Raw genomic sequence first — 21776 nt, forward strand, 5'->3', positions numbered from 1 at the left:
AGTTATTAGGGCCGAAATAGGTGAACTAAAATAAAAGTTTGAATTGGCCCTATGCCTTAGCTTAAGTGCTTAACCCGACGACGATCCAGGTAGGCGAGTAAATCGATGCCTTTTAAAATATACAATTTATAGCATATAGGATTCAGACTAGGTGGTTGTAATCGACCTGTCGGAAAACTAGAAACTCTCCCCCGGGCTCAATGTAGTTGAAATCTCTACTGGGCGAGGTATCTCGAGCCTCTTGTTGATCGAGAACCTATCTTGAGACCTTTCATTTCGTTCCTCTTTCTCCTCTCTGTAGCCTTAGCATTAAAATATGCAGTATCATCCACTCCAACAGTAGCCTTCTTGTCCCTACATTCACATTACCAGTAGGTGATTTCGCCTGCTTAGAGTGATTCAACAAGAAGATAACTAGAGGAACCTCAAAGTCCTATCCGAGAGGTATTCATCTATCCTCCGCTCTTGGCTAGCATCCAGACTGAAGTAGTTAGCTACATCCCTCATGATTAAACATCCAGAAAAGTAATGTAGTAACATCGAACTATCAACCTAGAAGTTCTTTTTTTTTCTCTCCCAGTACATAAAGGAAAAGCTCAAGAGATGTCATAAAGAGAAGACAGTCTGTCTTGACTTTGACTCTTTCCCTGCTTGAGACGGAAAGTTGTCAAGAGATTACACTGATGTTATAATATACATTGATAAGATCGAATTGTAAGGAAGCCTGACACTAGTTTTGATTTCGTAAAATCGATCTCAGTAAAATTTGAGAAATTGTATTTTTTTATCTAGTATGTTTGTAAATTTATTTATCTATGTTGTTAACTTTATTTTTTGTCAAATTTTTTAAATTTTTTTATTCATTTTTCCTGATGTGTTGCAGTGTTAATGTGACGTTGACGTATTTAATGTCACATCAATAATCTAGATTAAAATGACTAAAATTATTAAAATTTAGAATATACAAAATTAAAACTTAAGTTTGATAAGAAAGAACATAATATAAGAGTGATTCAGTTGCCAACGCCCTCCTGATGCAGTGGCCTAGATTTTTCCGATAAGAAAGTGATGAGTTCGATTAATCAACGTTAAAACAAAAACCTCACTCCTATGGTAATCGAGGGGGGAAATTGTGATTCAGTTGAACCTTACCGATACGACACTCCTGACTGAATATTTTGCGGAAACCCACAACAGATAACCTTGTGAAAATGTATTTGTAATATTACTTGTGCGGCTAAACGTCACAGAGTACGATTCTTTCTGATTCGACTCCGTGAAGGACATTTTATCAGGCTTCACACTAATGCTAACTCCTTCCGGGGCAACAATCTTGAGACTGTAATTTGAACATGGTTCACCAACATTTGTCACGATCCGGGTAAATGTTTGCGATGACTTCCCGAACGTGACGGCAAATGAGGGATAGTTAAGCTGTCCTTCAAGAATTTTCGTCGTGCAATGGACCCGTTTGTGTGCGATGATCCCTACTTGCTCGTCTGTGTAGCCCAATCCACACAAGTAGGGGATATAATCCTCGGTTTCAATGTCGTATATCAGCCCCGGTTCGTTTGCTTTAGATGGGTTGACATGCCCTGCGCCCGTGGCGAAAATGTCCGCTGGGGTGAGTGTTTCATCTAAAATTGGTTCGCCTTTGAGATTCACTAGATCAGCTGAGGTCATAATAGCCGATTTTATGGCTGCCGGAGACCAACAAGGGTGCACGCTTTTGAGCAAACCAGCTACCCCACTGAGGTGAGGACATGACATAGATGTGCCCGATTCGATATTAAATGTAAGTGCCGTGTTCGTGTCTTGAACCAGCGGAAATGGCCATGCTGCTAAAATGTTCACTCCAGGTCCAATAATGTCCGGTTTCAGAATCCCTGGTGTTGCCAAACTAGGCCCTCTCGAGGAGAAAGAAGCCACAGCTGGAGCCAACGGGTCTCCAATAATGGTACCTTTGAACAAAATTGTTGCTAACGGAGCTTCGGTTGAGTTTATGTACTCTTTGATTTTAAGCCCCGATGTGTATGGTACCTGAGCTGCAGGTAAGACATGAGCATCTGCTGACGTGCTGAATCCATCAGTTTGTGAGTTGGCAAGTATCATTGCCGCTCCCCCGGCATCTTTTACCTCTTGACCTTTTGCTAATCTAGCTATTCCTCCTCCTCTGTCACACAAGACAACTTTTCCTTTAACATCGACTCCAGATAACGACCCATTCGCGCAGAATGCTGAATCTTGATTTCCATTGGATCCAGCATAAACAAGGGGTAGCAGCGTTGGAGGGAAATCTTTAGGCTGGAAAACAGATTCGCCATCAAATTCTTGACCGTCTCCTAGTTTTGCTGTGGACCTAATGCTTCTATCAATGGTGCTGGCACCGACAGTGAGAATCCATGGAGCCTCGTTCGTTATTGTTTCCTTTATCGGGCCTGAGTTTCCGCCAGAACAACTGACGAAAATACTCTTCTCAACTGCAGCAAATGATGCTATTGCAATATTGTCCTTGAAAAATGGGGTTGAATCTTCACCAAGGGAAATGGAAAGAACGTCTACACCATCTTCAATCGCAGCATCCAACCCAGCTAGTATATCACTTTCGGGGCAGTCAGGTCCAAAGCAAACTTTATATATGGCTAAATGTGCTTTTGGTGCAACCCCGACCGCTGTGCCATAAGCATTGCCTTGCACACTAGCATTTTTCACCATTCCACCAGCAGCTGTGCTAGCCGTATGCGTTCCATGCCCATCATCATCGAGGGGCGTATCCACAATAGTTTTCGAGGCATTGGATGCCACATTAAATGATCTTGCCCCAATAAGCTTGTTGTTGCACACAGTTGCCTCAAATTCACACTTACCCTTCCATTTAGCAGGTGGAGGCGGCATGCCTTCACTGCTAAATGAAGGATGACTCGGCAGTATCCCTGTGTCAAGAACTCCGATGATGATCCCCTTTCCAAAATGTGACTGCTTCCAAAATCCTGTTTCTTGGTATAATCCAAGAAACTTGGGAGAATGTGTTGTTAGAGGATGTAGAATCCTTTCTGGACTTGCTGAAAGGAACCCATCTTTCTCCTTCATGGACTCGAGTTCTTCAGCAGTAAGTCTCGCTGAGAAACCGCTGATCACATTCTGGTACGAGTACAGCAGTTTCTTGCGTTGCTCGCTAGGTGAATCGCTAGTGATTGTAACAGGCAGAAAAGACTCGTGATAGGCTCTCGTGTCATCGGATAGGGTAGAGACTACACGGCCCTCCGGTTTCTTCACGTGCACAATGTATGTCTTGAGCTCACTTTTTTCGACCCTGGCGGGGAATTCATTGCCGAATGATGAATCAGGGAAGATAATAAAAACTGAAATGAGAGCCAACAAAGTTACTGCAGGCATGGCCATAATCAAAAGCTGAAGCCTGGATTTAGCTCTTCAAAATTTCCCTCCCAGGGTATTTAAAGAGTGTCTATATTCGGGCCTTGAGAAGAAATTGCCGGCAGAAAATATAATGTTAAAAAGAAATTTTAACGTACGTATCCGAACTGATGCTAGATTCTTTCCAGGCGGCAAGAAAATGCATGCTACCACAGATATATGAATGTGATGGTTACATGCTACAAAAAATGGGAAAGGTAAGAATAGAAACTTTTAAGAAAATATGTTCATAAATTATTAACTTTTGTGAATAACTGAAATTGGTAAAGATAAATTTAGAGTAACAATGGCAAGATTCCACTTGAGAGAAAAAAAGACAAATGAAATAAATTAAGCTGAGGCGGCATGACTTGGTCTTAGTATTAGAACTTTGCAAATCAGTCTCACTCATGAATGTATAGTAAACCAATGTAAGTTACCATGCCAACTAAAAAATGGAGTGAGTCCTCTCATGACTATTCGAATTGGTGAAGTATGTAAACGAATGATCAATCTTTATATTTTCGATTCTTCCTACCATATATTCTCAGTCGAACATGTAGCATAATATTTCTTGGTTTATTTGTCTAGCTTGAGTTGTAGAAAAGCTAAAGTTTTGAAACATTAATTAGTTAAAATTAAATAAGTATGTTGAATAGATTCGAGATAACATTAATTAATTAACTGCTCATATTTGAAAATTTTTTGTTGAAAATATGCATTAATTACGAGACTTTGACGGCCAAAAAAAATTAGAATAGTAATGAAGTTTAAGAAATGTGATTAGAAAATTTAGACGAAAACCATTAACTGAAATTTGTTTCAATGACTAATGTAAATTAAACGTAGCTAGAGAGTTGCTAGGTTAAAGTGTAAAATATGGTTAACATTACCCATGCAAAACATGTTACATTCAATTTTCCCCTATGTATCGATTCATTTAGGAGACAAGATAAGAAACCAAAGTTCGGGGAGAAAATGTAAAAACTCCGCTGCTAAACGAAGGATGACTCGGGAGTATCCCTGTGTCAAGAATGTGACTGTTTCCAAAATCCTTGTTCATGGTGTAATCCAAGAAACTCAGGAGAATGTGTTGTTAGAGCATGTAGAATCTTTTGGGGACTTGCCGAAACGAACCCGTCTTTCTTTTTCATGAACTCAAGTTCGCTGAGAAATCACTTATCACTTTCTGATATGAGTACAGCAGTTTGTTGCAGGCCCAAGCTTGTGCCCGCACAATAGACTTTATAGCAACTATTTCGTATCCTTTTTCGCTTTACGAAAATGATTAACTTAAATTATTATTGAATTTCATTGTAACATCTTATAAATCAATTGAAATTTTCGTTTTCAACTAAGGTGAGATCATGATGACATACGCATCAAGTGGTGCCCCAATGGTATATAAAATTATAGAAAATTAAGAAACCAAATTCATCATTTGTCATTTAGTTGATATTACAACATTATCAATCATATTTCATTTTCTTATATTAATTAATTATTGAAAAAAACAAAATTTTCATTTACAAAAGTTAATCTTTATACCATTGTTACACACAGAAAGATAAAATTAAGTTTATAATGAAATAGATGAGTTATGTAGCAATTTAGGTAAACTATTTTCGTAAAGTGAGATAAATACGAAGTAGTTGATAAAAATGTTTATTATGTTATAGCGTAAGCGCGAGCCTGAGCACGAAACGTGACATAATTAATCAAACCAAACATATCATTTTACTCAATATTTTAATAATCATAACATTATTTATTCTATTGAATCTCATCAACCCAATGAAATGTCGCGATATGAGACCTTATTACCATGATAATAAACTAAGAGTGTAAACGAACCGATCCGGTTCGCAAGTTTTCGAATCGATTCGAAAAATATTTGATTTGTATTCGAGATTATCAAATTCAAGCTAAATTCGAACATGTTTGAACTTTTTTCTAACTGAACTCAAGCGCAAATATTTTGTTCGATAGCTCGTGAACCTTAATATCTTATTAATATAATTATATATTATATAAATAAATTTCGAGTCTTTCGAATAATTATTTTCGACTAACATGTTCGAATCTTTCGAGCTGAACTTGAACTTGGGCTTTAATTCGAACCAAATTCGAACCAAAATAATTAAAATTTTCGAACTTCGAATCGAGTCGGATTCAAATAGAACTAATTTGAGCCGAATTCGAGTATTTAAATTTTCGTCATATTCAATTTAATTCGGTTCGTTTAACTCACTAGAATGAATGCAAAGATGGTCACTAAACCACTTATTATTTATGAAGGTATATATCCAAGTAGTTAAACGCTGAGATCGAGTTTTGTCTTCCATGGTACCAATTTCACCGAAACGGGAATTCTAACCGAGTGCTTGGGAGAAACCCATGTAATGGATCCTTCAACGTAAGACTCAATTCGCTGGAACCAAAATCTGGTAAAGAAAATCCAATATGTATTCCTTTCTCCAACCTTCGTAAATTTAAGCACATTGGGAAACACGTTCACATTCACACCAGAGACACCTTCAATTTTGACACGATAAACTGAATTTGCATCGCCGACGTTTGTCACTGTCCTGGAATATACACCCACTCCGAAACTACTTAGCTCTATAGAAACTGACGGATAATTCAGCGCTGCTTCGGGCAAGCGTTTGTACTCAGACGCACGGCAATTGATCTTACGCTGAACGATGATTGCGACTTGTTTATCCGTGTAGATATTACACAAGTAAGAGATGTAATCATTGGTCGAAATGTCGTACACGAGCCCTGGATCCAGTGCTCTCGTTGCGTTCACATGTCCAGCTCCAATGGCAAATACGTCTGCTGTCTCGTTTCTTTCTTCGTCGAGAATACTACTTTTGTTGAGGTTTGTTTGCGCGGCAGATGTCATGATGGCAGACTTAATCATCGCAGGAGACCAATCAGGATGCGAATTTTTTATCAGGGCCGCGATGCCACTAAGGTGAGAGCAGGACATCGAAGTTCCCGAAATCATATTAAAACTTGCCTGTTCGTTGTTGTTCTTTTCCCCGGATTCAGGCCAAGCGGCCAGGATGTTCAAACCAGGGCCAATAATATCGGGCTTCAGGATCCCTCGACTTGCACGATTGGGGCCCCTGGAGGAAAAATATGGAACACTTGGAGCCGTTTTGTCTCCGATCACTGTCCCTTTGAATAAAATGGTAGCAATTGGATACATAGTTGAGTTTATATATGATTTAATCCTTTCTCCCGAAGCGTGAGTAATGTCTACAGCTGGAAGCACAAAGGGATCAGCAAAAGTGGTGTATCCATCAATCTTTTCGTTCACCAGGATCATCCCAACTCCACCAGCATCTCGAACCACACGTCCTTTCTCTAAGTGATCTATCGGTCCACCTATGTCACACACTACTAGCTTCCCCGTTACATTAAAGTCGTCCAATGCTCCAGGAAGACATAATGATGCATTTTGGGATTTTTCGTCGCCACTGATACCTGGAAATATTATTGTCAAGAAGCTGGGATGATAATTCTCCGGCTGGAACAGCGTTTGACCTTCAAAATCCTCTTCGTTTCCAAGCAATACTCTAGCAACTATCTTTCTGTCGATGGTACTAGCACCAACGGTAAGAATCCAGGGAGCACCATTAGACACTTTGAATTTATCCGGGCCGCTGTTACCACCTGAGCAGCTTACAAAGATTCCCTTCTTCATGGCCGAAAATGCACCCAATGCTATAACATCTCGATAAAATTCAACAATTTCTTTACCAAGGGAAACTGAAAGAATATCGACACCATCTTCTATGGCCGCATCCATTGCAGCCAATATGTCGCTGCTGTGACAGTGGTTGCCACATGCTTTGTAAATGGCTAGGTGAGCCAGAGGAGCCATGCCAGATGCTGTGCCATTGGCTTGGCCAAACATGTTGGCATCAAGGACAAAGTTTCCTGCAGCAATGCTGGCTATGTGAGTTCCATGCCCATCATAGTCGACAGGTGGCCCGGGATCATCGCTTGCAAAATTCCTGGCACCAATAAGCTTGTTGTTACATGAAATGTTTTTTAGTTCACATTTTCCCTTCCATTTCACAGGTGGTGGAGGAACGTTTTCGCCGCCGAACGATGGATGTCCAGGCGTTACTCCGGAGTCCACTACTCCTATAATCACACCCTTTCCATAGTTCGAAGCGGGCCAAGTACCAACATCCTGATACAATCCCAAAAAGTTCGAACTGCGAGTTGTATGTAAAGCATATTTTTCCTGAAGCATGGCATGCAAAAACCCTTCTTTCTTCTCCATTTCCTCAACTTCATGTGGATATAACTTAGCTGCAAATCCCGTGATCACGTTTCGATACATATACACCATACGAGATGGCGTCGTATTCGTATTCAGATCTTGTATTCCATCCAAAAATGAACCATACCAGCTTTCCAAGGCAAGTGACCCCCCTGCAGGAAAGTCATAATCACCTTCTGGCAAGTTCACACGGATGATGTAAGTTTGTAAGATACTCTGCTGCGCGGCGTCTAGATGGAAATTTAACGAGAAAATGAAGAAGAGAAGAAACAAAGAAGCCATTCTTAGTCGCTTACTTTCTGTGTCTACGAATTCTAGGCTTGCATGTGCGACAATAAATAGCACTTTTGTGTTGACATTTTCCGTATATTTTCTTGCAGCTACTTTAATTATCTCGTTCGCATAATTAATATAATGAACCATCATTTTTCATGCGTCAAATTTCATTTAGTACTGAAATGATTTTAAAAGAATGTGAATTATTGCCGCAAAGCATAAGTTCGCTAAGTCATTTTATTACTATAATTCTTTTTGAGTGAATTGATCTAAGCTGTAAAATATAGATGTCATTATTATAAAATTTTGAACTTAGCTAGAGAAACATATTTATTCAAGAGTCAGTGCTATATGTATACTTATTTAACATTCCTGATTATATTTTTCCTTTTCAACTATGATCATAAATAATTAAAAAAATAAAAAGGATTCAATTGGATTTAAGGGTAACTTTGCATTTATCATGCAAGCCTATAATTAAATTTTATTTAATTAAATGCCATGTATCTTTTGAAATTTATCAGTCTCTTTTCTTTGCGTGGGTGGGTGAGTGGGTGGGACACTAAATTTTAAAGAGGCGATCATCCACCTTTAAATTTTGTAAAGATGCTTCAATTATATTTAAAGAAATACAAAGGTTCCATGCATATACAATTAAAAATATTATAAAATAATTAAATATTGATGTCCTTTTGCACGTGGTGTGTACTTATACAATTGAAATATTTGTCGAAACATGATTGTTTTTTGTCATTTTCAAATTAATAAATTTTTCATATTTTTTATTATGAGTAAATAACTATTTAAAAATTTAAATTAATATAGATAAAGATATTTTGAATTTTAAAATATAGATAAATTAAAGACGAGATTGAATATTTAAAATAAAATGAGAATTTGAAGATATTTTTGTAAAATTAATTAGAATTCATCAAATTCATTGAAAACTAGTTGTGTTCTAAAAAACTATAGGTGGGGAAGTCACCCACCCCCTCCCACCGTCTCGTGTGCTCAGGCAATCTTTATTTTTTAGATATATACTTAATTATTCTTATTCATCATATTTCTCCAATAATTCTTTTATATTTGATTCAAATTCAAAATCAATGACATGATTTTTATCTTTATCTAATACAAATTGATTGAAAATATGTACATTCTTTTAAAAAAAAAATTAAAAATTTCTACATAAAACATTAGACGGATTTTGAGTCGCCTAGACCATCGATTTTTTTTAAAAAAAAACATCCAGAGACATCGTCTTTCTGAAAATTGGAGTTGTGTGCGACCGTCCAATGCCTAAGCATTTGTCTTCTAGGTAGGCGCTGCATTTTAGAACACCGCAAATTACTTACCAAAAGAGGTATATTTTTAATTAAATATAGTAAGATTATGAACAATTTTGGAAAAAATTAACTGAGATGTAATAATTCATACAGATAAATAATTTTTTGTCATATACAATTAATTGAATTTTAATGAAAAATAACATAAATTTAGATATATGTGTACCTATATTAATTATTAAACAATTTGAATTATTTCAATATCTGTTTAAACAATTAGAGAGTGAAATGTAATATAGAGAGAAAATTAAGGTGAGTGAAAAGTGAGGAAAGTTAAAAGGGATATCAGTTTTTTTTATTATCAAGAACCGTCCCACCTAAACCACCCCTACATAAACCACTTGTCATTGTATTTGGCTAAGGTTTATAATAATTTGTAAACAACACATTAAATGAAAGAAACTGACATTCATTTTATCTCAACTCTCTTCAAAATTCTTTTCGTACAAAAAATTTATTTTCTTCTCAGATATTCTTCAAATTAGACTTCTCTATTTGTTATAGTATTTATTTATTTTACTTTAAATATTTTGTTTGAAATTAGGAAGTAAAAACATGATAGCATAATGCAAATATTTTTTTTTGTATCGTCTTCTTGTACCCAATTATTAACTTGATTTTGAACCTTGATTATTATCTTATCTAATTTTTATTTTTTGACGATTTGTACTATATTTTATAATTGAAAAACACTCTATTATTATTATTTTCGAATCAATTTGAATATATGTGCTAACATTTGCATGCTACTTGATCATTCACCAAAAAAGAGAAAAAAAAGTCCACAAACGCTCGAAACCGTAAATTAATTCTACATGTAAAACCATTATTTTATTTATATAAAAAAAACCGTATATGACAATTCATTTTGATTTTTTTTTTTTGGTTAAAAAACACAAACCGAATTGTGAGCACTCATACCGCTGAAGTAGTTAACTTTAATAACAGAAATGTCCATTCATAAGCTCGGACTCAGATAGATATGTCGACCTATCTTTGCATGTCCATTTAATGCGTTCGTTAACGTTTTCAAAACCTAAGTCCCCATTAGCATTACTACTTGTCTTCCAAAGTCGACTTCGAAGTAGGATGGTAACGGGGTGTCGGGTTTAGATTTGCCAAACTCGAGACCCGTCCCACTTCAAATTCCGATTACTTTAATTCGGATTGAACTTGTTAAAAATTATATATATATTTTTTAAATTTTAGTCACTGCACAATAACAAACATTTAAAAATTAATAAATCATCCAAGTTATTTTAAAATTTTATATTAATAATATATTTATTTATTTGTGGGGGAAGTTGGTGAAAAATCCCCAATCAAAACATTTCTTTGGGTTCATTCCCTACCCACAAAATTGTGGTACTATGTCATACAAATTGTGGTACACTTCATGTGGAAATGTGGTACTAAAAAAGTACCCAGGGACTGAACACTAAAAAAAACGACGGCTGGAGACTGATCCCCAATTTCCCGTTATTTGTGTGTGTAAAACTTTAAAGACGCATTTATGAGTTTTCGTGCCCAATTAATAAGTTTAAATAGAGTGGACCTAATTTTACATGTCAAATTAATGTGATCGGTGACGTTTAAAACCCAAGGCCCATTAGGATAATTACTCGTCCTCCAAAGTCGACTCCTTTGTCAAATTCGGGTTTTATTTCACCCCAAAAACTAGTAGATTTATCAGTTTGAACTCCTTAAAAAGTAAATAATTGTTTAGTTTTAGATAATAAATAATAAAAAAATATTTAGAAAATAATAGTTCAATAATTTGTTTTGTAAATTTATATTAATAACATTTAGGAAGAAAAAGATTTATCACAAGTTAAGATTTAGCAATTTATATTTAACTCTAACAAAAAAATCTTAATTTACATTTATATATGAAACATATCATAATAAAATAAAATTATTTTAATTCTAAAATGTTATAAACTCAGATTAAGAATTAAGATGTTCATTATTCAATATAATAAAAATATAAATTATTATTATTATTATTATGGGCGGGTTAATTTACTAAATCCAAGGCCCCGCCCCGCCCCGCTGTAAGAAATAATCTCTGAAAAAATAAACAACTAAAAACTAAAGAGTAGAATAAAAAGTAATACTCTTAGCATAAAAAGTAATACTCTTAGCATAAAAAGTAATATTTTCATGAATGGCCCAAATAAGATATTTGTCTCACAAAATACGACCCGTGAGACCGTCTCACACAAGTTTTTGTCAAAACTAAATTGATGCTATGTGTAGTAGGACTGTAGGAGTAGTTAGTTTAGCACATAAGACGCTTCTGCTAGTGCCGTTTTCATTTTTATATATATGCATATTGAATTATGTAAACCATTTAATTCTAAAATTAATTTCGTTAACTTCTAATTTTATTATTTTTATATCTAAAGTATTGTTTTTTTAAGAAAANTTCATGGATGGCCCAAATAAGATATTCGTCTCACAAAATAGGATCCGTGAGACCATCTCACACAAATTTTTGTCAAAACTAAATTGATGGTATGTGTAGTAGGACTGTAGAGTAGTTAGTTTAGCACATAAGACGCTTCTGCTAGTGCCGTTTTCATTTTTATATATATGCATATTGAATTATGTAAACCATTTAATTCTAAAATTAATTTCGTTAACTTCTAATTTTATTATTTTTATATCTAAAGTATTGTTTTTTTAAGAAAAAATATAAAAAATTTTGTTAGTTATGTTATAAAAAAATATTGTATAATATATATTGATTTGAGTGAAAAATACTAAATTTTATTTCAAAATTTTTTTGTGTGTTATATGATTATTTGAATGGAAAATATTAATATCAAAAAATAAATCATATTGACTGTCTCATATTGTTAAAAGTATATAAATGGTGAGCAAATCTTCCACCAAGTGATACCTAAATTAAACACTTGCTTGCCCAAAAAAAATTAAATATTTTCTTTATTCTTTTATTTTACCAAAAAAAAAAACCAGTAATATAATCTTATTTTTTATGAGAATTTTATTTTTACTATTCACTTTGGTTTGTCATCGTTATTTTTAAAAATATAAATATTTAGTATATTAACTTATATTTTATTTAATATTTAATAGATAATATATATACTCTTTAATTGATTAAATATATTATATCCTTTATTGCTTTATTATTGGATCTGAGCCACAGCCCAAGAAGTGGTCTTGACGTTTGGATTGCGCCTAAGCTTGATTGGATGATCTAGCCCATTTACGTTGGGTCAGTGACAGCTAGCAGCCCAGCCCAAGTCAGCCATTTCAATGAACATTTTTTAAAATCCCAAAATAATTCGGGACGGACATGTGATTAGTATCCTCATCCCCGAACTCTTCTCGAAAGTAATATTAATAATAAAATAATAATTATTATTATTATTGATAATAATGTTAATATTATCACTAATAATAATAAGTTTAGGTTCGAGGATTTCTTCGTCTTGTCTCATTAATATTTTTGAAACAGGGACATAGATGATGATGAAGATTTGATCCCTTTTGTGGTTTCGGGGTTTGGGGATTCCCTAAATCCGAAAAAGCGGGGATCGGAGTGGGTATGGGGGTGAAAATGAAATTCAGGAACGAAGATAGAGATGACAAACCCTTCCCACCTTGTCTCACCCCATTGTCATTCCTAGATCTTCCCATGATTTTTAGAGGCACAGAATATTAATATGAAATTAACTTTTATTAACAGAAAAACCAAATAATTTAAAATATACTTTTTGTATTAATATATAAAGATAAAGGTCAAGGTTGTCCGTATTTGTTATACTAATTAGTTTTTATAAAAATAATTTATCCATTTATATAAATAGTTTTTCATATAATTTATTCATAGATACAATATCATAATAAAACTGTTCAATTTAAGTTCTTTTGGTACTGAATTTAACTGTAATTGAATTTTATGGTGTGTTAGGGGAATTAAAACCCAGGACATGAGTCAGACAACCTCATCTAGGTCGTCAAAGAAAACCTCTATAAAGCCACCAACAAGAGAGAAAATTGCAGGTTATCATCAACAGCATGGTGCACGATCAAATACAGCACCGCATGCCTTCGTTAATTTGGAAACAAGAATGACAAGTGCCAGAAATATGTTTTGGTTTAATGGAAATTGTTAGAAATTTGAATTTAATGTTTTTTGGTTTAATGGATTGAAATAAAACTTTATTTATAAGGTATATTGTTTTGGTTTGATGGATTGGAATACATGTTTATTTACGATCTGATTAGTTTTTTGGTTGAATTGCATGTTATGTATGTCTCGAGTTTGCACTATCATGAATTTAGATTTAATTCAACTTCGAAAATTAGATCAAAAGAGATGATTGTCTAAATTGATGTATACAATTCTCAATGAATTTATTCAACTGATTTGAATCATCTAACATAAAGTCGGGAGTATATATGACCATATCTAATGATTTGATAAATTATTGCATGGTCATGGTGTCCCTTACAATATAGTGTTAGGACTTGAGCAATTGTCCTGGAAATACAGTTACATGTGTTTTCGAATGGGCCGTTGAGTTTAGTCTTCCTTAGTTCAATTTGTTTTTTGGACTGCATCGGTCCATTATTTTTATTGTGTGACATGACACGTGCTTATCATAAATTCTTTTTAATATATTTTTTTTAATCAATTAGTTGCGTGTGTTTTGCGATTCAACATTTTGAATGCAGATTAGAAGTACATAAAAGACAAATTAATCTTGTAATTGGTCCCAAAGCATGACCTAAACAACCCCACCATTCCTTCAAACAAACCATTTTTTTTATTGGAGGGTTATGTGACGAGTTTATTTTTTTTCTTCTAAATTGATAGAAATTTTTTTGTGTTACAACTAATAAAGATATCATTAAGTTGAGAAAATAGCTAAAATTGTTTGTGTTTTGGTATTGTAAGTATTTAATTTTGGACGAATTATGTTTTGATTTTAGGTCTTTTTTAATGGAAGGTTGATAGAACATCGAGAAATATAGACGTGTCAGTTGTCATATGATCATTTATTTGGAGAAAAAAACTAAAAAAACCAAAACGTAACATAATATATGGACAAAAATTTAAAATTGAATACTTACAAAAACAATACAAAAACTATTGTGATACAATCTCATGAGTCAATTTTGTGAGACGTATATCTTATTTGGTTGTCCATGAAAAAATTACTTTTTATTGTAAATATGAGCATGATTAATTGTGTCACGAATAAAGATCAGTGAGATTATCTCACAATAGACCTAATCCAAAAACAAAAAACTTATGTGAGACTATCTCACGAGTCAATTATATAAAATAAATATTTTATTTGTATTTTTTATAAAAAAATAATTTTTTTTATATTAAAAATATTGATTATTATTATTATAAATACGAGAAATGTTGACTCATTTCTTACAACTAAACTTACAAAACCATCCCATCATTTGATATAACATTTTTTGAAGAATTATCATCACCACGTGATATGATAATAATAAATTTACGAACCTAAACAACGGAATATTAGATTTAGAGCTGAGATTTCTCCTAAGTTTTTAATGCGATGCAACTGCATTTATTATACCGACAGTCACCGGGCCATCCCCCGCCCTAAATCTAATCATTCTCATTCCTCCATTCTTCATCCAACCGTCCTCATTCTCCCTGCTCATAAATCTAAAGCTCCACCGTCCAATCAGATCGAACGCACTTCCCTTAGCCAATCCAACACTACCTTCGATCCATACCCATTGTTGTTCACGTGCAGAAAACGCGTAGTATACTCTACACACACACACAGAAGAGTGTGTGTGTGCTGGGGAAAGGGTGAAGAAGTTCAATTTTGTTTTGTAATGGTGGAGGCACAGTCATGGACGACGAGAAGGGGCAGCAATCCGCGGCTGGAACCCAACAGCGATCAAGTTTTGGATATTCCCGTGACCCCAACTGCGGAAATACGCCAGCAGCAGTATGCGTCTCTGATATCTCCCAATATCACGACAGCCGCCATTATTGCATCCTGGTATTTCTCGAACATTGGTGTCCTCTTACTCAACAAGTACCTCCTCAGCTTCTACGGGTATAGGTACCCCATTTTCTTGACCATGCTGCACATGTTGTCTTGTGCTACTTATAGCTTGTTGGCAATTAAATGGCTCGAGATCGTGCCCTTCCAGCAAATACACAGCAGGAAACAGTTTTTCAAGATCTTTGCTTTGAGTGTCATATTCTGTTTCTCTGTTGTTTGCGGTAATACTTCTTTGAGGTACCTTCCGGTGTCGTTTAATCAGGCTATTGGGGCTACCACGCCTTTTTTTACGGCTATATTTGCTTTTGTGATCACTTGTAAGAAGGAATCCGCCGAGGTGTATTTTGCCCTTGTCCCTGTGGTTCTTGGAATTGTCTTGGCTAGTAATAGCGAGCCTTTGTTTCATCTGTTTGGGTTCTTGGTGTGCGTTGGTTCTACTGCAGGCAGAGCTTTAAAATCTGTTGTTCAGGGGATATTATTGACTTCTGAAGGTGAAAAACTGCATTCTATGAATTTGTTGCTGTATATGGCTCCAATGGCAGCATTGATTTTACTGCCATTTACTTTGTATATAGAAGGAAATGTAATGGCAGTAACGGTGGAGAAGGCCAGTGGAGATGGATATATGGTGTTTTTGTTGGTCGCCAATGCTACAATTGCGTATTTGGTTAATTTGACCAATTTCTTGGTCACAAAACACACAAGCGCATTGACATTGCAAGTGCTGGGGAATGCCAAGGCAGCGGTTGCCGCTATTGTATCGGTCTTGATATTCAGGAACCCGGTAACCGTAATGGGGATGACCGGGTTTGCAGTTACCGTAATGGGAGTGATTCTTTACAGTGAAGCCAAGAAGAGATCCAAAGCTATGGCTCATTGATAGGAAATGTTGAATTGAAATGATAAGTTTAAAATCGTTGTTTTACCCGTGTGACCCTTTTTGTGCCTTTGATTTAAAGCTCGATTCTGAGACAAAAGTAAAGATAATATAGTTGTCCAGGAAGCTGGTGTTTGGAAAAGGGTTTTTCTGTTGATGCTCCTACCTCTTTTGCTTTTCTTTACATATTTGTTCTGAAATGGGTTTGTTTAAGAGGATAAAGTTCTCTCATTTTCTTTCCGTTATGTGATTCTATTCGTTCTTTGAACGATATTATAACACGGATAAAGACTCGATTCTTTTGGTATTGTTGATTATAACTTACCCAAGTTAACTTGTAAACACAGTTGTTTTGCCAGAGATATATCTTTCTTTACCTAGAGGATACAGTTGTGAATCAATTCATCATTATTCCATTGCAAGCGTGTTTGTTATATACTAAGCTGTGGTTGTTTCTAATCTGGAATGTGAATTTTCATTTCAGTTATCATATTGTTGCTATACTTTAACTCTCCGATTTTTAACGGTCTTTTGGATTGTTGAGGTTGATGAAGATTACGGACTTAAATGGAATCAAATGAGGATAGATCATCTTTGTTCACTTTTTTTTCAACGAATAACCAACCCCGGTTTGTGCCCCAGTGAACGGATTAATTCAAACGACTGGTGTTGAAACCGTGCAGGAACTAGCTGGCCTCAAAACAGTTGAGAGATTTGCACGAGATCACAGATCATGACACTTCCTTGAATGCGTGTCAATTGCTAGTAATTCAAATGTGTTGTTTTCTGACCTGATATCATGCTGTCAGAATTAACGGCAAATAGTATAAGGAAGAACATTGCAAACATTTTCTCGGAAACAAATAGCTGACCGTTCTGAGATCTTGTCCTTTAGTCGCCGGCAACATTCTGGATTCTCATCATGGAGTTGCTGGAAAATTCTTAGAATTTAGCGAAGAGTCGTGAGCAGGTTGCTTCAAAGTATATCTTCAAAATGTTGAATCGAGTCCATGTTTCAAAGTGTTTCTTGAAAATGTTGTTGAACAGAGTGTGGCTAGGCTTATATCATAGCTACCTGACATCTTTATTCCCATCCCCTTTCTTGTTGGATTGAAGTTTGCGTATTTTTTCTCTCTGATCATATACCACATTTGGCCAACTCAAAACCAGAGACCTGATCTATCTATATTCACTGTTGTAACCCAGGATCCTTGAATTTCCAAACTTCACTTGTGTGATTGAAAATTTCCTGTTCTGCAGAGTCTAAGTTTTTGAATTGCTGCATCACCTGATTAACCATCACCATTTGCTGAAAAAGGGCTGAATCTAGTTGGAAAGGTCAGCAAGAGCATTAAATTGACATAAACCTCTCCCACAACAAGAGAGACACGTATATTCAAATTCACAAAACAAAACTTCCCAACGTCATTGCCATAACATTAATAATAAAAAAAACAATGTTTTCTAAAGCTTTCATGTATATCTGTAATTATTAGCAAATTTAGGTAGATATATCATATCCATATCCATATTAATAAAAGATTTGTGGAGTTGAATATAGGCAAAAATTTGTATGAGACGGTTTCACGGATCGTATTTTGTGGGACGGATCTCTTATTCGGGTCATCTATGAAAAAGTATTACTTTTTATGCTAAGAGTATTACTTTTTATTGTGAATATCGGTAAGGTTAACTCGTCTCACATATAAAGATTCGTGAGACCGTTTCACAATAGACCTAGTCTCGAAAATATATGCAAGTAAACCAAAAGAATTTTAAGTTTTAACACCATTGTAGAGTACGAAATTTGGATTTGATTTCAGTCAAGAAATACGATGCTAAATGAAACTTAAAAATATAATTATATATAAACTCTTTTACGCAACACGTTTAAAATTTAAAACTCAGGAAAAAGTTTAATTTTCTTTTAACTTATTTAGAGATAATAAAACATGAGATTTTTTTACATCAATCAAATCCACTCACAAGTGTAAATAATTAACTGGATCATATTCAAATTGCAATAAAATTAATACTGAAAAAAATAAAAATTTCACAAAAATATGAGCTTTAAAAAAAAAAAAAAGAAATCCATGAAATTTTGTCATTTGGATTACCATTGGATCTGTTAGACTTGTGCTGTGCGACCAATAACAAGTACGGAAATGTAATTGGAGAATGCAGCTTAATTTCCCACATCGATAGATACGAAGTAGGAGAGAGAGAAATGGCCAATAAAAACCGAACTCTATGTGAGGAATGACTCATACCTTTCTCGGCCTTTTGGCTAAGATCAAGTGTAGTATCTGTTCTTATCAGTTTAATATCTGATACGTGGGCCAATGGCTCACACGATATTAAATTTATTTTTCTAGGGGGAAGGCCCACTAAGGTAGCTTGCTGCCTGGGTCTTCGCACGTCGTCTTGGTGTTGCACTATTGCCTTGGCCTGGCGCACCCCACCAACTCAGTCAAAACTTGGTCTGCCATAGAGCAGAACGCTAGGTGTCCGTGTTGGGCTAAATTAGACTTACAAATCAGAAAGTCACGAACTTAAATAGAATTGGCCAGGCCACACTTTATAGAGGACCGTTCTCATCCGACAAAGTAAGGTCTGGCATAAAACAGGGCACTAGGTACGTGTTGGGCTAAATCATACTTACAAATCAGGAAGGCTCATGAACTTAAATAGAATTGGCTAGGTCACAGTGCCATGGGGTAAATATTCCTGACACGTGAGTAACTGCCAAAAAATATAAAATATAATCCCACAATTGTATCAAACCCGTGTAATGTAATAGAAAACTCCCTCCCTCAGGTACACAGCAAATTGAAGATAAAACGGAACACCTGTATTTGTTGCCATACTTCTGGACCACAGATGGCTGGTTTTCATTCACGAGAAACCCTTATAAAGCCACTTTTGGCACCAAAAATAAAAACCATTTCTTTCTCTTTGGAATAACAAGTAATCTACCACCACCGAGATTCTTACTCTCATATATGAAACTTGAAATCAATAGCTTTGAGATCATATTCATGGTGAACATGGAAATGGTAAGTACCTTTCCAAGATCACTTGATGCACATTTTGTTGATATCCATGAAGTGCCAGAAGAAGAAGACCAAGAGCAAGAACATAGAGAAAATGAGATGGGGTGTGCAAAAGAAGAAAGACAGTTCAACAAACCAATCAAAATTCGAGAATGGAGGAAACCTTATAGGAGTTTCAGCAGGCATGTTTCCCTGGAAACTGGTTTTTCGGCGTTCAACAGAGCGCATAAGGAGAAAACGGAGAGGCAATCATTGGCAAGAAGTGGGAAAAGTTTTGGAGGATTTGGTTGTGCAGAAAGAAAGAAAGGGGACTTCAATATTTTCAGAACAAGATCTGGTATCGTTAGGCAGAATTCAAGGTTGCCATTCAGAAGGGACAGTGGGGTTAACGTTGAGCAAAGTGATGGATTAGGTGGGGTTGATGAATCTGTTAATGAAAGTGTGCCCGCTGGAAGATACTTTGCTGCTCTTACAGGACCTGAATTAGACCAAATCAAGGTACATTTATTGTGCGTCTGTCTTTTTATTTGTTCGAAAGAGACAATGGCATATCTAACACGATTATACATGTAGAATCACCTCGTTCTGTCTGAAACCTTTGACTAACATTTGTTTTCGTTGACAAGCGACAACCCTTTCATCCAACTTTTCTGATTCAAAGGAAGAAATGGGAAAAAAAAAGAAGAAAAAATGAACACTGGTCATCATAGTTTCCTAAACGAAATCGTGATCTGCATTGAAACTTTTGTTAGAAGGCTCAGTTTGCTTGCAATAATTTTTAACACTTCTTTTGCAGGAGTCTGAGGCCATACTTCTACCCAAGGATGAGAAATGGCCCTTCCTCCTCCGGTTCCCTATCGGCTGCTTTGGTATATGTCTGGGCCTAAGCAGCCAGGCTATTCTTTGGCTTTCCCTATCGACAAGTCCAGCCACCAAATTCCTCCACATTTCCCCCATGATCAACTTATCAATCTGGCTCCTAGCCTTATTTGTGCTTCTTCTAGTATTCATCACGTACACATTAAAGTGCATATTCTATTTCGAAGCCGTGAGGAGAGAATACTTCCATCCTGTCCGAGTCAACTTCTTCTTCGCTCCTTGGATCGTATGCATGTTCTTAGCAATCGGTGCTCCACCCGTTGTAGCACCAAACATACTGCATCCCGTCATCTGGTGCGTGTTCATGGCACCTATCATATTACTTGACCTGAAAATATATGGGCAATGGCTTTCAGGGGGGGAAAGTCGTCTGTGTAAAGTTGCAAATCCTTCTTCCCATCTTTCGGTTGTGGGCAACTTCGTTGGGGCGATTTTGGCAGCAAAAGTGGGGTGGGAGGAGGCAGGGAAGTTTTTCTGGGCTATAGGGTTCGCTCATTATCTTGTTGTGTTTGTCACTTTGTATCAAAGATTGCCTACAAGTGAAGCGTTGCCCAAGGAGCTGCACCCTGTTTATTCTATGTTTATTGCTACTCCAGCCGCTGCAAGCATTGCATGGAGCGCTATTAATGGTGAATTTGATGGCTTGGCCAGGACTTGTTACTTCATCGCTTTGTTTCTCTATTGCTCACTGATTGTGAGGATCAACTTTTTCAGGGGATTCAGGTAATCAAATATAACTTACAAATACTAATTTAAATTGAAGTTTTATTAATGACGTCGGTAGATTGACATTTAAAATTGCCATGAGAGAGACCTCTAATTTCAGCCAAAAATTTAGAAAGTGGGTTAATAGTAGGTGAATTTCATCATAAATTGTTTGTTTTTATTTTGGTATATAATGAGCTAATTAATGCAATTTATCAAATTAGAACAATCTAGCCTTGACATTTATGCTTTTGGATTTAGACGTGTGTCACCTCAGCGATGCTCACTATCTTGCGCATTATATTTTTTTCACCATGGGTGCACATGTTATCTTTTATCTACAACTATACTCTAACATATATTATGGTATTGACAGGTTTTCAGTGGCATGGTGGTCCTACACCTTTCCAATGACAACGGCTTCAATAGCAACAATCAAATATGCAGAACAAGTCCCTTCTGTAATAAGCCAAGGACTAGCTTTGACACTTTCATCCATGTCATCAACAATGGTGTTTATTATGTTCATTTCAACTCTTCTTCATGCTCTGGTGTGGAAAACATTGTTCCCTAACGACCTGGCCATCGCCATAACAAAGAGAAAGGTCGGGAGGGAGAAGAAACGTGTAAGAAAGACGTATGATATAAGACGATGGACCAAGCAAATGCCCCTATCGTTCGGTTCAGCTAATGGAACGCACAACTCAGTAGACAAGGATAACGAAGTCGAGAAATAAGCCATGCAAGACAAAGGTGTCAAATATCTAATCAGTACAATAGAAGATGAAATACAAGGGAAGTGATCAGAAATTATCGTGGATACTCATTTCATTGATAGGCTAAGAATTCGAAAATGAAAATCAACAAAAGGAAAAATTGTCACAA

At 35.7% G+C, this 21776-nt stretch overlaps 4 protein-coding genes and 1 non-coding gene across 5 annotated transcripts; 3 read left to right on the top strand and 2 right to left on the bottom strand.

Moving 5' to 3' along the window:
* Nucleotides 1-1137: 1137 nt before the first annotated feature.
* On the bottom strand, nucleotides 1138-3402 carry LOC140979534 (subtilisin-like protease 4). The gene has a single exon (XM_073444974.1). It carries the CDS (start codon nucleotides 3400-3402, stop codon nucleotides 1138-1140), a length of 2265 nt encoding a protein of 754 aa, XP_073301075.1.
* A 2272-nt stretch (nucleotides 3403-5674) lies between these two features.
* Nucleotides 5675-8034, bottom strand: LOC140978000 (subtilisin-like protease). Its single transcript, XM_073442711.1, has one exon. The coding sequence runs from the start codon at nucleotides 7997-7999 to the stop codon at nucleotides 5729-5731; it is 2271 nt and encodes a 756-aa protein (XP_073298812.1). The 5' UTR covers nucleotides 8000-8034; the 3' UTR covers nucleotides 5675-5728.
* Nucleotides 8035-15031: 6997 nt separating this feature from the next.
* Nucleotides 15032-16713, top strand: LOC140978001 (probable sugar phosphate/phosphate translocator At1g12500). Its single transcript, XM_073442712.1, has one exon. The coding sequence runs from the start codon at nucleotides 15202-15204 to the stop codon at nucleotides 16255-16257; it is 1056 nt and encodes a 351-aa protein (XP_073298813.1). The 5' UTR covers nucleotides 15032-15201; the 3' UTR covers nucleotides 16258-16713.
* Nucleotides 16714-18520: 1807 nt separating this feature from the next.
* Nucleotides 18521-18716, top strand: LOC140980016 (U2 spliceosomal RNA). The gene has a single exon (XR_012175847.1). It is a non-coding gene; the product is annotated as a U2 spliceosomal RNA (small nuclear RNA).
* Nucleotides 18717-18762: 46 nt separating this feature from the next.
* On the top strand, nucleotides 18763-21776 carry LOC140978616 (guard cell S-type anion channel SLAC1-like). Its single transcript, XM_073443796.1, has 3 exons — nucleotides 18763-19805; nucleotides 20104-20909; nucleotides 21268-21776. The coding sequence occupies exons 1-3, from the start codon at nucleotides 19257-19259 to the stop codon at nucleotides 21626-21628; spliced, it is 1716 nt and encodes a 571-aa protein (XP_073299897.1). The 5' UTR covers nucleotides 18763-19256; the 3' UTR covers nucleotides 21629-21776.

Source organism: Primulina huaijiensis, chromosome 6 (genome assembly GCF_012295235.1).
Source record: "Primulina huaijiensis isolate GDHJ02 chromosome 6, ASM1229523v2, whole genome shotgun sequence".
Taxonomy (NCBI): Eukaryota; Viridiplantae; Streptophyta; class Magnoliopsida; order Lamiales; family Gesneriaceae; genus Primulina; species Primulina huaijiensis.